Source organism: Typopeltis vanoorti, chromosome 18 (genome assembly GCF_054136105.1).
Source record: "Typopeltis vanoorti isolate ZY-2024b chromosome 18, IOZ_Tvanoo_1.0, whole genome shotgun sequence".
Classification (NCBI taxonomy): domain Eukaryota; kingdom Metazoa; phylum Arthropoda; class Arachnida; order Uropygi; family Thelyphonidae; genus Typopeltis; species Typopeltis vanoorti.
The window spans coordinates 85,479,161-85,496,485 of record NC_143566.1 but is presented as its reverse complement, the minus strand read 5'-3'; the positions used below and the strand labels follow the sequence as shown (position 1 = coordinate 85,496,485).

Genomic DNA, 17,325 nt, shown 5'->3' with positions numbered 1-17,325 from the left:
AAAGGCACAGACCCGATGATAAGTATATAATAAGAGAAGGAATGTAAGGATTTGATAACATTAACACTAAGACGTGATAGAAGAAAAAAATCAAAATAAGAATAAGATAATAAAAGAGTTAAAAGGAAACAAAACAATATATAAAAGAGAAAGGCCACATAACAATATATATATATATATATGTGTGTGTGTGTGTGTTAGGATTTAGGACAGTTTGGAATACTAAAATTTATTCATATGTGACTAACATATTCTTACTGTTTATTCTTCAGTTAGGTTACTTGTGCCTTGTTTAAATTTTGAAATCATATCAAAGATACCACTGCTATTTGAGTGAAAATTTCATGCAATTAAACTTCTAATGTAAGTCATTAGCCAGTCTCATAGAAATCTGGCATGGTTAATATGTGAAAAAAAAAAAAAAATCATTATCATGCATATCAAGGATTTAGGCCTAGCATGGCCTGTTCCGGCTTTAGAAGTCATCGTTGAATCGTTTAAGAGGACCTCCTGGTTTTCTTTTTCCTAATGGCTTGTACTTTAAGGCTTGTTTTAGTAATCTTTCTGTTTTCATTCTTTGAACGTGTTCCATCCATTTATGTTTATATTTTTTAATTTTTTCTATTACTGGTTCTTGGTTTAATTCTTTCATAATTTCTTCATTTCTTTTGTGATCAAATAGGGTATACTTTGCAGTTTTTCTCATAAACTTCATTTCTGCTGTTGTTAATCTTTGTCTTTTTGTTTTATTGTCCAGATTTCGCTTCCATACATTAAGACTGGTAGGGCTAATGTATTGTATACTTTTAGTCTGGTTTGTTCTTGAACTAGGTTTGGTTTAAATATAGAGTTAATTACACCTGTTATTATTAAATATTTTGCAATTTTTACATTTATATCTTTTTTCATTTTCATATGTGATCGTACATCCTACAGTACAAAAAAAATAAAATTAATAAAAAATATTCTTAGCTCACCACTTTCCAAACAAAAAACTTTTGCAATATGCCCTCTGAACTTCAACTTTGTCTGCCATTATGTAACAGCAATCACTAGCCTCAATTTTCTGCTGTCGAGTACTATCACATGTGATAACCAGTATGTAATTTTTTTTTGTCCCAAAGTGCATTCATTACCTTACATTTTGCAATATTAAATTGACAATCACTGTCCTTTGCCCACACTACCAATTTATTTATATCATCCTGCAGGATATCTACATCGCCTTATCAACTAAACCCATTAAATCTTCCATTATGTCATTAATGTATAAATTAAAGAGTAGTGATCCACTACAACCACGACCATCATTATGGCAAGCCAGGACTGGCAGACTATTCTTTAGACACAGAGAGAATTAGACAGAAGAATACCAATTTCCAAAACAGAAGTCATTACAAGCCAGATTATTTTTAGAGTCAGCAAATGGCTGTGAAGCACTCTTTTAATCTCAACAAATTTTGAGTTCTAGAATTTAGGAAAAGTGAAGGAATAAAGGTAGGTGATTTGGTGGAACAGCACCATTTTTGGAGGAACTGCTAAAATTTGTGAGTCAGTCATCTTATAATTAATACAACAACTGTAAAAACTTCTACAGATCATTAGAGGGTGCCAAATTAAGATTTTGGGTTTATACCTGTTACAATTGAAATGTTTTCACATACTCATTGTTGATTGTAGCCTATAACAGGTAGCTGTGCTCTGAAGATCCTTGTTTGAAATGCAGTGAAATATAAGGTAATTAACAAATATATTTTTATGATTTATTTCTTTCTGTGTTGTAATACCATAAAAAGAAATGATGAATAACAGTGAAAACTCAAGCCTTTCTATAAAAACTAAAGTTTTAGTTCAGATAAGGCTACAAAACTTTTTTTTTGAGAGAGAAAAATGATATGCACATTAAAAAAAAAAAGCAAATTATTCCTGTTAGGGAATAAAGGAAAAAAAAAGCTGCATGATGGAATAAAAAGAAATATTCAAAATCCATTTACATTCCTTCAATTTGTAAAAATAAGTGCATAAATGAAAAGGATAACTTATAATGTTCAATCCAATAACAATAACGTACCACACATAAAAAATAGCATTATAATATTAAGGAAATTACTTACGTTTTCTGTGCATATTTGCTGATTTCCTGTGATAACCTTTTAATATTAGAGCCTCCTCTAGCTTCCTGAGCTAGCAGATGAAGTAGCGTCTGGCTATAGAGATAGGTATGTTCTCCATGACAGACCATTTTCTGTTTAAAAAAAAAATTATATATATAATATATTTATATAATAATATACATGAATGTCATATATTATCTGATACCGCTTAAAAACTTAAGCACAGCGTCCTTACAAATATATTTTGAAAGGCCCCTGTGAAACCAAAAGGAAATCAACAAAGTCCTTTCTTTCTTCCCCACACACAAGTGTCTTGGGACCTCCTGTGTGTGGGAATTTTGACAAATGCCTAAAGATGATCTCTGTTTTTCTGGATCATTCAAAAGCTTGACACTGTTTGGCAAGGGTCTAATCCTTAAAATTCCTAGAGGTAATTTCTTCTCTGAAGATTGCTAATCTTGCAAATAATATGCTGCCAGACAGATGAATTCAGGTATATTCCAATGACCCAAAACAAACTATAAGCTAAGGAGTTGCCTTCCACAGAATCTCTAATGGCTCCATTTCTTTTCAGTCTCTACACTTATGACATCCCACCACTGTCTCGTGGAAATTTATATACACAGATGACACTGTAACGCAGCACTTGCCTTCAAGCTGCAGAGGACTAACAGAGGATTTATCAAAACTTGACAACCATTTTAAACAACTTACAACCCAATCTGCACAAAACTGAAGTCACTGATTTCCATTTAAATAACAACTATACGCCTAAGTCTAAATGCAAATAGCATGGTAAAATACAATAGAACCCCAAAGTATCATAGAGTGCTCTTGATAGATCAATGACTTTCAAAGATCACTTCACAAAGGTTGCTTGCAAATTAAAAACTTGCAATAACATCTCACCGGAACTAGCAGGCTCTTTTTGGAGCACAGATGCCAGTACATTATGTACTACAGCTTTGGCATTAATGTATCTCACAGCAGAATATTGTTCCCCAGTGTGGCTTAACAGTGCTCACACCTCACTGACTGATGTCCATCTCAGCCAAGCCACGAGATTTAGCCCTGGAAGAATACGATCAACACCAATTTAATAGCTTCCAACTCATAGTAATATTACTTCTCCTCCATTATGGAGGTAAAAAGGCTTTAGACAACCTATGGAATAAAACTGAGAAAAGTGACTGCCCATACATCTCTCACACATAGCTACTCAAAGAATGAAATCTAGAAACCTGCCTGGAGACCTACTGTGCAAATGTTTCACAAAGCTTTTGATATCCCATCAGGCTAGAAACTATACTGGCAGAAATGCACCTCTAATTTACATTCATTCATACGTGTGAGCATGAACTTTTTTTTTGTTGGTTTCTAAACTTGGAATAAAGATAAATGCTTCATGTAGTTTGTGATAAATTATCAGAATTATGAGGTACTAGGTGAAGTACTTGTTGAAGTTTCAATCAAGAAAAATAAATTCGTTGCCAAAAGGAATCTAATTATTCATATCTTTTCACTGTTCATTCATACATGAATGGAAATGTTTATGGTAATAAACTTATGGGTTGACCAAGGATAAATAAGTTGGAAATCCAACTGTAAACAACAAAAAGGTATATTTTCATGCTAACTTCTAGCTTCCAATAAACAAGTCATGATTGGATACAAAAAAGATGAAAATCATCTATAACCTAAATATCTGCAATGATATCAATGTTGCAGTCAGATTCCAGTCTACATTCTCAAATTTAAGATCCTGGAGTATAAAATATAATTACAAAAATCAGTGTTTCATATTAATATTTCAAATTCAGATGGTAAGTATCATGTAGTCATGATGCTTACCATCTTATAAGATGATTTATTCAAATACTAAAGTCTGGGAAAATAAAGAAAGTAATAATACTATTCACCACTACCAATGAAGATAAAGTTCCTGCAATGGGAAACTGGACAATGAGAATGAGCCCATGGTCCCATGAAAGATTTACAAGGCATTAGAGTGAGCAGGTGATATAAAAAAAAAAGCTAGTAGCTGGTTGAAGTCAAACAGAAGAATAGGAAATAAATACCACAATTATAGAAATATTGAGAAAATTCACAGAACAGTGTTAATGGATTTCCGCTAAGAACAAGGACTGGTGCACGTTTTGAGCAGAGGAAATGTGAATTTAAACATCGCTTACTCCAAAAAATCATTTATAATGGCTTCTGTGTAATATTGCAGTTTTCATCCACTTAATCTTATGTGAAGAAATGTCTGACACATAGCCCTTCATAAGAATGGTAGCATGTAAATTTCTTATCCTCTTCAATGGTGGATGTTATTAGATTTTTCCTGTCTGTCAATGAAATTAAAGATATGCCAAGAAATTATATTCTTGGTTTCATCCTTTATCCAAGTGTAAGCAAACAAAGTTTGCACATGAAGTAATTTCACAACTGGGCTACTTGTACGTAGTAGCTGATGATGCACATGTATAATGCCTATGCATTATGGGAAGGGGCACTGCCAAGACTAGTAGTTTCAACCTTTATTGAGATCTCATCAGCGGGAGCCAGACCCAGTTGTGATACTAAGGTTGAAGTGATGCAGAAGTCATATTTCCATATACAAGTAGTCAAAGAGTGTCACTGTCACACCTTTTAAAACTTTCAACATCTATCTCTAATCCAGAGTATTTATTGAAATTTTTTTTCACTTGGTTATACTATAAATTAAAAATGCTTTTATTATCTACTTTTATCCAGGTGTAAGCAAACAAAGTTTGTGCAATATTAAGACAAGGTATGGTACTTGCTTTTAGACATATCACAGGATGGAGTTTGTTTTTCAAAAATTGGATAATGGTTGATGCGTGATTTAAAAATGATACGACAATTAAATTTATTCAACACATTAACAATCGTTTTGGACATAGGGAATGGAAATAGGGATACTGTTTTTGTATGTCAAGAGAGAGAGAGAGTAGAGAGTACAGTAGATGAGAGAAAGAATTTCACAGGAGTTGTAGACAATGGACATAAAAAAATTGTAGCCCAGATAACAGCTCTGTGGCAAAAGCTGTTATTGAAACAAAGAGCACCAAGCTAAGTGTTAGTGTTTTAGGGATACTGTATTGATGAGCCTGGATGATGATGATGACAGTAGCATTACCTTGTAATACTTTTGTTACTATAATAACAAATAAAAAGGTCATAATGAAACAAATGCAAAATCTTTTGAAAGATGATACAACTTACAGCAATGGCGCAATAATAATGCCATAAAAAAACAAAAAAAATGCAAAATAAATAAGCTTGTGACAAATGACAACTAACACTGGGTTAATAGGTCGTAATATGGATAGTTAAAACATACTAATTTTGCCACATATGAAAGTGGCTTCTTCTTCTTCTAAAGAGCACTACTAAGGAAGAGGAAATCATGGCCAATTTTGACATAGTCTCCTTATTTACAAATGTTCCTACAGAAGAAGTTCTATTGTTATTAAAAAATAAATTATCTAAGAAGATCATGGCCCTATTAACTCACTGTGTTCATTCTGGATATTTCAAGTATTGAAGTACTATCTACAAACAAAATTCTGGTCTAGCAATGGGAAACCCTTTGTCACCAGTAGTTGCTAACATCTACCTCGAAGATTTTGAAGCTATCTCCTCCTTCCCTTTAAAACCTAGGATTTGGAAAAGATACATTTTTAGTTTGGAGCCATGCCCATGAATCTCTTCAAAATTTCCTAGCCCATCTAAATAATCAACATCCAAACATTAAATTTACAGCTGAGTTAGAAGTTTAATGGTTCTCTTCCTTTTTTTTTGAATGTTAAAACTGACCCGTTCAGCAGAGAAAGTGAAGAAAAAAGAAAAGGATATCTCCATGCTCAGTCTCATCATTATCCCTCCACAAAAGTTTGGAATCATTTCGACACTTGGAAATCAGGCTCGTTCCCTTCTTTATGACAAGGAGGAACAAACAAAGAACGTAATTTCCCACAGACTACATTTCAACTATTCACAAATTCCTATTTAATTCACTCCCTCGCCATAATGAGGATGCAACAAGTGTTAAAGGTAACGTTTCTCTACCTTAAATCAGCTCCGTCTCTCCCAAACTGGCCAAGGTTCTTCAAAATTACAACATATGGACTTCATTCACGTCTCTACAAAAACTCCACTCCTTACTGAACAGACCTAAACCTGGGCATAACAATCTCAAGTATCCCAGTGTCTACCAGATTTGGTGCAGTTGTGATAAGCCATACTTTGGCCAGACAGAGAAATCCATTGAGTTATGCATCTGAGAACATCAGAGAGATATAAGTTACAGGAGAATGCGAGCCAGTGCTCTGTCTAGCCATGTTCTGTTTTCCGCAAATTCAAATGAAGAGAACCACACCCATCCAGTACTATGGGAAAAGTCCACTAATATTTTCTATTGTCACAATAAATTAGAGAGAAGAATAGTAGAATCTAAAGAAATCATTCTCAATCCCATACATCTCAATAACAATCTAAGTTATAACCTATCTGACTGTCACTGCGCTGCTATACAATATTGGTATACACGAGATTGTGAGCGCATGCATATGCCCAATAATGAAGTCAGAGAGAGAGAATGTTTTTAAATACACAAATGTTAACACATTAACATTAAAATGCATGCGCTAACCTTTTTTGTACTGTTTAGTTATTTTCTTTACAGTTCTTATTGGTTGTTTCTTTTATTTTTTTGCACCTGAAGAAGTCTGTTAGAGACGAAACTAGTCATGCAAAAAAATAAAATAAAATAAAATAAAATAAAATAAAAGTCATTTAATCCTAAAAAACATGTACCTCAACTGAGTAGATCAGTCTTCTAACATATATATGTTATGTTCATGAAATCAACACACACGGATATATACCTACATGCATCCTCGCATCACTATCCTGCATAAAAGTTAGGCATCATTTACATTAGCCCCACCACGCACGCTCAGTATTGTCCGATGAAAAAGAACTAAAATATCTAGAAAGAACTTACTCTAATAATGGATACTCTTCCAAACACATCAAGAGGCAACTATACCAGCGCCCTCGAAACACAGAGATTCCTAACAACCTCAAGGGTTATATTTCTTTGCCTTACATCAGCTCTCTCTCTCCGAAACTAGGAAGAATTTTGAAAAAAATTAATATAAAAACGTGTTTCTCAACTCTTCCAAAACTAAGGTCGGTTTTAAGCCACCCAAAACAAGCTCATAACCATCTTCAGTTCCCCGGTGTATATAAAATAATGTGATTGTGGGAGACCATACTATGGTCAGACTGAGAAGTCAATCCTCCTACGGCTAGAGGAGCATTAGAGAGACATTTTATACAATAGAATCAGAGCAAAAGCACTCTCAAGTCGCATCTTATTCTCAATGAACCCAAACGATGAAGGTCGCCAACACAGAATAGATTGGAATGCAACATCAAAAGTTTATATTTGTCACAATGAAGTGGAATGTCATATAGTTTAATCTACAGAAATCATCCTATACTCTTCTCACAGCAACCTTAGTCTACCTGACTCGCATAGTTCCACCATTAGATACTGGTGTATGCGTGAAGTCATACGCTCACATATGAACAACAATACAACTACAGCACAGACTATAATGACAATTCAAACTTAATTCAGTTTACAAGTGTTATTATAATGGTACAGTGTTTTTTTTATGGTTTTTTCATTTGCTTTAAATGTTCCCACACCTGAAGAAGTAATTTTTGACAAAACATGTTGTGTGCTTCATTAAATTAACTTATCTGTTTTCTTGGTTTTAGTCAGTCAAAAAACATGAACATATACTCACCAAGTCAATATAACAGATGATCATATATAAGTTATATATATATATATATTATTTGAAACATGCAGATCATTTTCAATGGAAATGACAATTCAAAAAGGTCTGGGTAGTGATCCTTCCCATAATTCATAGAATTATATACACCAAAAAGCATGTGTGCTTTGCATTATGGGCTACTAATGTAATTAATGTGAAGTCATTAGCCTCTATATACAAGCAGCCTGGTTGTGAAGATACTTCACATGCAAACTGTTTGTTACATTTGGATAAAGGATTAAGCAAGAATATAATTTCTTGGCAAGCTTAATTGAATTAAATAACTAGTTCTAATCAAGAATAAATCCTTTGGCTTACATATGATATTGGATATGGATAGAGTCTTGCATGACAGAGGTCACATAATAACTCACATTCAGTACAAAAAGCCCATAAATATTCCATATTAAAGAGAATTTCAAATATATTACAAGGTTTGTAAATTCTTCAGTGACCAAACTATATTTTCCAGTTCATATCACAACAAATGTTCAATTCCATAAAGATATACGAATCTGGAAGACCACGCCAAATGCCTGAGATAAATTTATTGCTAGATGATCTTCATGATGATATACGCCTACTGAGCATCTGTCTAATACTTAATCCACTTCACTTACAGTGCTAAACGTACTACAGGTTTACAACATTTTATGGATGAAGTTGTCATTGAAAACATAACATCCTTCTCTTGGAGATAACTCCAAGATCATTATCAAGATACAAGTGTTTTGCTAGATATATTTCATTTAGAACACAGTAGGTAAAAATAGAATTTAAGCACTTGTTTTTAAAACCAATATCTGGATCGAAAGATAGGAAGTTGTTTGAACCTATATTTGAAAACTAGTGCTTGATATAACTGAAGAGCAGTTTTAGAGTATTTTGTTTAGTTCTGGTTAAGAGTGATAGTTTTAGTAGCCTTTCGGTTCTATCAAGAGGGAAAGGGGAGTATAATCTCATAAATGAACCAAGTCAGTAATAAGAAACCAGTTCTCTAAACCCTTACACTGGCATTATTTAACTTCATGAACTATAAATTAAAAGTAAAATTTAAAATAGTGGAGGATACCACATTACACTGCACTCAACTTAAAGTAATATATAGAAAAACATTCACTTATAGTGACCAAAAAAGCACATACACACGTGGGGTGGGGGAGGGGTTACAGCACTAGGTTCAGCATGAATTTGGGAGGAGAAAAAAATATAGCCCAACAAGATTAATTTTGGGAATAAATAACTTAAAAAAAAAGGCTTTCAGTAAGGATAACTATGATTTATTCAAGCCATTTATGATCAGGGAATGATAACACATGTTTAGTTTTTCCTCTTCTGACAAGTTATTTTTCCTTAAAATGTCATGTTCTTCATTTAGTTAGGGATGGCTCTTTAAATTATAATAATTGAAACCCTGCCATATATTTTATAAAATACTATTTTTAAAAAGAAATTATAAGAGAATAATATTGTTAATAACTAAAGTAAATTTTTGTTGAAGTTAAAACACCTAACAAGCAATAGTATCACTGATGTAAATCACTATAACTAGAGTGTCACATTTTATTTCAAAATAAACAGTTGTTCATTATAGAAAAAAATTATGTAACTAATTTGCTAATAAGTGTTAATAATTAGTTAAAATACACATTTTAAACATATCATAAACTCAATAAAGCTAGGTTAAATAGTACATACAGTAAATTCTGGTAAATTTTTATGCATTTCTTCTTCACCACCTTCTAGAAAATTAGAAATAGAAGTCTTGAGTATCCTGGAGAATACTTCCAGCTGCTGTGAAGCTGTAGAGATGCTCGTGATTTCCCCTTGAAAACCTGCATCAGATATCAACTAGGAGACACAAAAATTTTTTAAAAAAATGGTGTCAATGTACTAAAAGACATACGCACATGAGTGAGAGAGAGCTATCTGCCAATAACTGTCTGGACACTTTAGCAATTTACAGTTGATACCAGTAGGCAAACCCTAAATAGAATATGTCTACTTTGGCTTTGATCACCTCTTGCACCAATGTGCAATAGACATAACATGGAATTTTTCTCCATTCCTCCATCAAAGCAGCACTGATTTCAGTCACAGATTTAAGACATGCTGCTCTGAACCTCAATCGCTGCTCCAATTCATTCCACAGGTGTTCGATGGGGGTTCAGGTCAGGACAGTTGTTTAACACCTATCTCTTCATACTATTTCATAACAGTTGCAGCTTTGTGGCATGGAGCATTGTCATCTTGATAGTAACACCAGTCCATTCCATAAAAACTCCCCAGTGCAGGCAGCACCTGATTATCCAGAAAATCAAGGTAGTAAGCTGCCTTCATGGAACCATGGACAACGACCAGTGGTTCCACTCCAAACTATCTGAATGCAAAACACAATTATTCCTCCACCACCAAACTTTACCGTGGATACAACACACTGTGGTAATAAGCATTCACCAGGCTGCCTGCACAACCATATCCTGCCATCAGACTGGAAACAGGTGAACCTTGATTCATTGCTCCAGAGTACAGTTTTCCACTGGTCAATTGTCCAATACACGTTTCCAGTCTGATGGCAAGGTGTGGAGGATCACAACGAACGAACAAGGTGGCTCGCCAAATGAGCCACCTTGTTCATTGTTGTGATGTTCAGCTTGTGTGCTGCTGCTCTTCCATGGAAACTCAGTAAATGGAGTTCTTTTCGTACAGTATTAGTGCTCACCATGGTGTTACTGGTGCTCTGGAACTCATCACAGATGGCCTGTGCCGATACCAGTTTTTGCATGCCACTTGTTTTAACACCCTCCTGTACCTGTCAATCATTTTCAGTGGCTTCCCTGCAGTAGTGATGCCAGAGCATCTCCATTTGTTGATTACATCGCCAACCATTGATTATGGATGTTACAGTTGAGCGGCAATGGCATGTATGGACATGCCACCAATGTGACAGTTCACAATGACACTGAGTTCACATTGTGTTGCCATACCACCTGTATTAATTGCTACGATGAAATACTGTTTCCTACTATCTGTACACTGGTTTTTATGTTATTAACAAACCTGGAATATTCCATAACTTCAAATAACAGCAATGTCCAGACATTTATTGGTAGATTGTGTGTGGTAGTGTTTCTTTTCATTTCAGAAACACTACTACACACATGTATTGTAAAAACATGTAATTGTCAGCATACTGCTGACAATTACAACTGATTTTACACGTTTGCTCTAGGATACTAAGTACATGTGCAATCAATCAGGCACAATAATTTTTAAGAAATTATTCAAGTGGAAATAAAATTTTCACTTAAAATTTTAAAGGAAAAAAAATTAATTCTAAATTTTATTTTTTAAATCATGCTCAAATGCAGTTTTTCAAAATCGAATAATTTTTTTCTGCTTCCCCCACAGCACTAGTGCATTACAGTCTCTTGTGTTTGTATATAACATAGCAAATTTTTATCACTTCTGTTATACAAACTTATCTACATCACAAAAGAATAATAATGAAATAGGAGTGAATATTAGAAGCAAGCCTAAAACTATGCTCAAACAAATATTTCATCACATAAAACAAACTGCTCATTAACATGAAAAAAACTTTTAAGCAAATCACTTTAGGTATATTTATTCTTTATAAATGCATATGTAAATAAATTTTGTTTTAGATATTTTTGGACTTTTACTGTATTGTTAAACATGATGATATTTCAGGCAGTAGCACACTATCAGTTTGGTTGGTTTAAATAAATTTCCACTGAGTGCTATTTAATGTAAAAAGTAAAGACAGAATAAATGATTTTATGTACCAGTCAACTGGAATCTAACCCTCGGACCAGTTCTTCAAAATCATGCAGTGTGGCCACCGCAAACCTTTTATATTTATGCATTTCTGGTCAAATCATCTACTCCAACTGCCTTTCCACATTTCACACTTTTGATACTTTTTCTACCTCAAGTACTGACTATATGTACTCATGTTTACATTCCTCTTGAATATTTTCTACTACTGTTCTGTCACTGCTTGTTTCCTTTAAGTCTTTCAAAGTAATCACTCCATACATATAGAATATCTTAATATTTAATTTTCACCTTCATCATCATTGACTCCTTTTACAGTACTCTTACCTCCATGTCTAAGCGTTTTAAATTAGAGTCAGAACCTTTTGCCACTTTCCTGATGTAAGATGAGTTAACCTATCACAGTGGAGGTAGGCATGGTTTTCCCTACAAGAAACTCAGGTTTTTCACCCTGTTAAACAAGCAAACTGGCGAGAGAATGAACACACAAACAAATGAATATGCACACAGGTTCACAATGACAGAGATAGACTATTTGTAGGTAAGAATGTCATCATCATCATCATCATCAAATTCCTGCCATGTACCCTCAAGGGGTGTACAGGATATGACACTACTACATGAAAAAATTACATCATTACTAACTTCCTATCTACAATTTTCCTCCAAATCAGTCTGTTACTTGTCAAGACTCCAACATTATCAGATCTTATATTTCTATCGTCTAAGGCACTTTGTACCGTATCAATCCACCTATATCTTGGTCTTCCTCTGGGTCGTTTTCCTGCCAACCTGGCAGAGAACACTTGTTTTGCTAATCTTTCCTCTCCCATTCTATTTAAGTGACCATACCATCTGAGATTAGTTCTGTTAACGCATTCCTGGATGCTGACAATGTCAAGTTCTTTCCTAATATCCTCATTTTTAATATGATATTGCCATTGATGCCATCTGTTCACGCCTCTAATCTTTCTCAGGACTCTCATATCTGCGGTCTCTAGTCTTTGGTCAAGTGTTTTACTTCTGACCCAGCTCTCAGATCCATAAGTTAAAATTGGTTTGAACACAGTCTTGTATACAGCTAATTTAGTGTTCCGACTAATTTCTTTCTTATTCCATATGAATTTATTCAATTGACTTCCCACGATACCAGCTTTGCTGATTCGGTTGTCTATTTCTATATTTAGTTTACCATCTTCAGTAAAAATTGTGCCTAAGTAGCTGAAATGTTTTACTTGTTCCACAGGTTCTCCATTCACAACACAGTTGACATTTTCAATGATTCTGCCTATTTTCATTGTCTTTGTCTTTTTATTGCTGACCTTCATACCATATCTATTACAACAGCTATTCAATTTAGTCAGAGAATCTTGCAGACTTGTAGCGGATTTATTTAGAAGTATAACATCATCCGCATAAAGCAAAGAGCTGACATTAACATCTCCAATTTTGATATTAGGTTTAATACCACATTCCTTCATAATGTGATCCATATAGATAATGAATAACAGAGGGGATAATGTACATCCTTGTCTCACACCAGATTTAACATTAAACCATCTTCCTGTACTTCCTTCAATTCTAACTGCTGACTCACAACTCAAATAAAGACTAAGTATTGCTTGATATAATGCCCCATTGACACCATATAACTGCAGCGTATTGAATAGCTTCTCTCTTGGCACCTTGTCATATGCCTTTTCAAAATCGACAAAACTTAAATACAGATCTTTGTTATATTCCCATGCTTTCTCGACTATTTGTCGTAAAGTGAAGATCTGATCCTGACAGCCTCTATTTAGCCTGAATCCAGCTTGTTCTTCACCAAGCTTTTCTTCCACAATTCTTCTCAACCGTTTCTCAAGTATACTTGCATAGATCTTGCCAGGAACACTCAGTAGGGAAATACCTCTGTAATTCTCACATTCAGTTTTATTTCCCTTTTTATATATGGGTACTATGAGAGCTCTTCTCCAATCATCGGGAATTCGTCCCTCTGTCCAGGCTTTCTGAACTATGCAGTGCAGCCACTGTAAGACTCTTATACTACCATACTTCAGCATTTCTGGTCGAATATCATCTACTCCTGCTGCCTTTCCACATTTCAAGCCTTTGATGGCTTTTTCTACATCAAGTATGGATATGTATTCCTGACTGCATGCCTGGTCAGTGTTTTTTATCACTGTGCTGTCATCACTGCTTGTTTCATTTAGCAGTTTTACAAAGTAATTACTCCATACTTCAAGGATATCTTTTTCTCCTGTTTTCATGTCACCTTTATCATCTCTAATTCCTTTTACAGCACTCTTTCCTCCATTCCTAAGCTTCTTCAACAACCTCCAGAATATTTTGCCACCTTCTTGATATTTATTTTCTATATTCTTGCCAAAGTCCTCCCATGACTTTTGTTTAGCTAGTTTTACACACTGTTTAGCTTTCTTACATTTGTCTCTGTATTCTGTAAGAGTAAAAGCTGACTTATTTGCCAGGAACTTTTGATATGCTTTCTTCTTTCCTTCACTGCCTCTTTAACTTCCTGTGTCCACCAGGGAGTTCTGATTTTTTTATCTTTGCACACAACCTCACCACATGCCTCTCTGGCAGAATCAATCAATGTTTCCTTCAGAGTTTGCCACTGAATCTCCAAGGTTTGATTCCTGTTCTCAAACTCTTTCATTTTCTTTCCAATAATATTTCTGTATTTTAGTCTACAGTTTACATCTGAGAGCTGCTCAACTTTTATTCGCTTTAAAACTTTCTTACATGTTATTCTTTTCAATATGAAATTCAATTTTATCCTGCTCAAGACTAAATAGTGATCACTTCCAATTTCAAATCCTCTGTACACTCTGGTGTCCTGCACCAGGGAGAAAACATCACTATCAACAATAACATAGTCAATGAGACTTTTCTTATTCCTAGCCTCTTCTCTCCATGTGAATTTATGCACATTTTTATGTTGGAACATGGTGTTAGTAATAACCAGTCCATGTCCTGAGCAGAAATCCAACAGATATTTGCCATTATTATTAGCTTTGCTCTTTTCTCCAAATTTTCCCAAAATATTTTTGTATGTCTCACAATCATTTCCTACTCTACTATTTAGATCCCCAACAAGGACCAACTTTTCCTTTTTCATTGTGTCAGTTTTTTTCTAAAGCCTGAAAAAATTCCTCCACTTCTACCTTAGTAGAACCTTCTGTGGGACCATAGGCACAAATAAGTCTCACTGTCCAGTTCCCCATTCTCATATTTGCCCACATTACTCTACTTGAGACTGACTGCCATTCAAGAAGATTAGCCTCATATTTTGTGTTGAATACTATGGCTACTCCTTCTTTTCCTTGATTGTTATTGCCTGAATATAACATTTTGTATTTATTGCTCAGAAAGATCTCACCAGTTTTGGTCTTTTTTGTTTCAGTCACCCCTATTATGTCGATCTGGTACTTATCTAATTCCTCAGCTAGCGCCATTTCTTTGCCATTCAGGCTTCTTACGTTGATAGTACCGATCTTTAACTCTGGTGATGTTGAGTTGGGTTTTGTTTTCAGATTTGTTCCAGTAGCTGACTTTTCGCTGTTCGCCCTGGTTCCCTGGCGAAAACAACGGGGGCCTTGTTTAACCGGGCGACGCCCCAGCCGGCATGAAATTTTGTCATGTTGTACCATCATTTTTCATTTTGGTTTAACCAATAAGAATACAATTTGGTCGGCTAAATCCCAAATTGCCGGTAAGAATGTCTTATAGTTTTAATGGCATAAGATTTTTGTGCTATTAAAGTGAGCTACTTTAAATAATAGACACTAGTTGTAATACTCAACAAGCTGTAATAGGGTAAGACTAAACATTTTAAATGTGTCACAGCTTTAATGGAACCTGTGAATGAATGAATTGAATGATATATTGAAAATTAGCAATGTATAGTATACCATTCTAATTTGAATCAGAATGAAAACAAACCCCAACTCAACATCACCAGAGTTAAAGATCGGTATTATCAACGTAAGAAGCCTGAATGGCAAAGAAATGGAGCTAGCTGAGGAATTAGATAAGTACCAGATCGACATAATAGGGGTGACTGAAACAAAAAAGACAAAAACTGGTGAGATCTTTCTGCGCAATAAATACAAAATGTTATATTCAGGCAATGACAATCAAGGAAAAGAAGGAGTAGCCATAGTATTGAACACAAAATACGAGGCTAATCTTCTTGAATGGCAGTCAGTCTCAAGTAGAGTAATGTGGACAAATATGAGAATGGGGAACTGGACAATGAGACTTATTTGTGCCTATGGCCCCACAGAAGGTTCTACTAAGGTAGAAGTGGAGGAATTTTTTGACGCTTTAGAAAAAGCAACTGACACAATGAAAAAGGAAAAGTTGGTCTCCTTTTTGCGGATCTAAATAGCAGAGTAGGAAATGATTGTGAGACATACAAAAATATTTTGGGAAAATTTGGAGAAAAGAGCAAAGCTAATAATAATAGCAAACATCTGTTGGATTTCTGCTCAGGACATGGATTGGTTATTACTAACACCACGTTCCAACATAAAAATGTCCACAAATTTACATGGAGAGAAGAGGCTAGGAATAAGAAAAGTCTCATTGACTATGTTATTGTTGATAGTGATGTTTTCTCCTTGGTGCAGGACACCAGAGTGTACAGAGGATTTGAAATTGGAAGTGATCACTATTTAGTCTTGAGCAGGATAAAATTGAATTTCATATTGAAAAGAATAACATGTAAGAAAGTTTTAAAGCGAATAAAAGTTGAGCAGCTCTCAGATGTGAACTGTAGACTAAAATACACAAAGATTATTGAAGAAAAAATGAAAGACTTTGAGAACAGGAATCAAATCTTGGAGATTCAGTGGCAAACTCTGAAGAAAACATTGATTGATTCTGCCAGAGAGGCATGTGGTGAGGTTGTCTGTAAGGATAAAAAAATCAGAACTCCCTGGTGGACACAGGAAGTTAAAGAGGCAGTGAAGGAAAAGAAGAAAGCATATCAAAAGTTCCTGTCAAATAAGTCAGCTAGTGCTCTTAGAGAATACAGAGACAAATGCAAGAATGCTAAACACTGTGTAAATCTAGCTAAACAAAAGTCATGGGAGGACTTTGGCAAGAATATAGAAAATAAATATCAAGAAGGTGGCAAAATATTCTGGAGGTTGTTGAAGAAGCTTAGGAATGGAGGAAAGAGTGCTGTAAAAGGAATTAGAGATGATAAAGGTGACATGAAAACGGGAGAAAAAGATATCCTTGAAGTATGGAGTAATTACTTTGAAAAACTGCTAAATGAAACAAGCAGTGATGACAGCACAGTGGTAAAAAACATGACCAGGCATGCAGTCAGGAATACATATGCATACTTGAAGTAGAAAAAGCCATCAAAGGCTTGAAATGTGGAAAGGCAGCAGGAGTAGATGATATTCGACCAGAAATGCTGAAGTATGGTGGTATAAGAGTCTTACAGTGGCTGCATTGCATAGTTCAGAAAGCCTGGACAGAGGGACAAATTCCCGATG

The 17,325-nt window shown here is 34.7% G+C and overlaps 1 protein-coding gene across 3 annotated transcripts in view; it reads right to left on the bottom strand.

The window, feature by feature from the left end:
- TH1 (negative elongation factor complex member TH1) overlaps positions 1-17,325 on the bottom strand; it is a 152,112-nt gene that overhangs the window by 90,852 nt on the left and 43,935 nt on the right. For all 3 annotated transcript variants that reach the window (XR_016549864.1, XM_090408755.1, XM_090408754.1), the window contains 2 exons: positions 9,692-9,844; positions 2,115-2,245 (listed from right to left, as the gene is read on the bottom strand). Coding sequence is in view for 2 of the 3 variants with exons in the window: in XM_090408755.1 (XP_090264881.1) it covers positions 2,115-2,245; positions 9,692-9,844 (284 nt within the window). In the remaining variant the exon portion in view is untranslated. The remainder of the gene's footprint in view (positions 1-2,114; positions 2,246-9,691; positions 9,845-17,325) is intronic.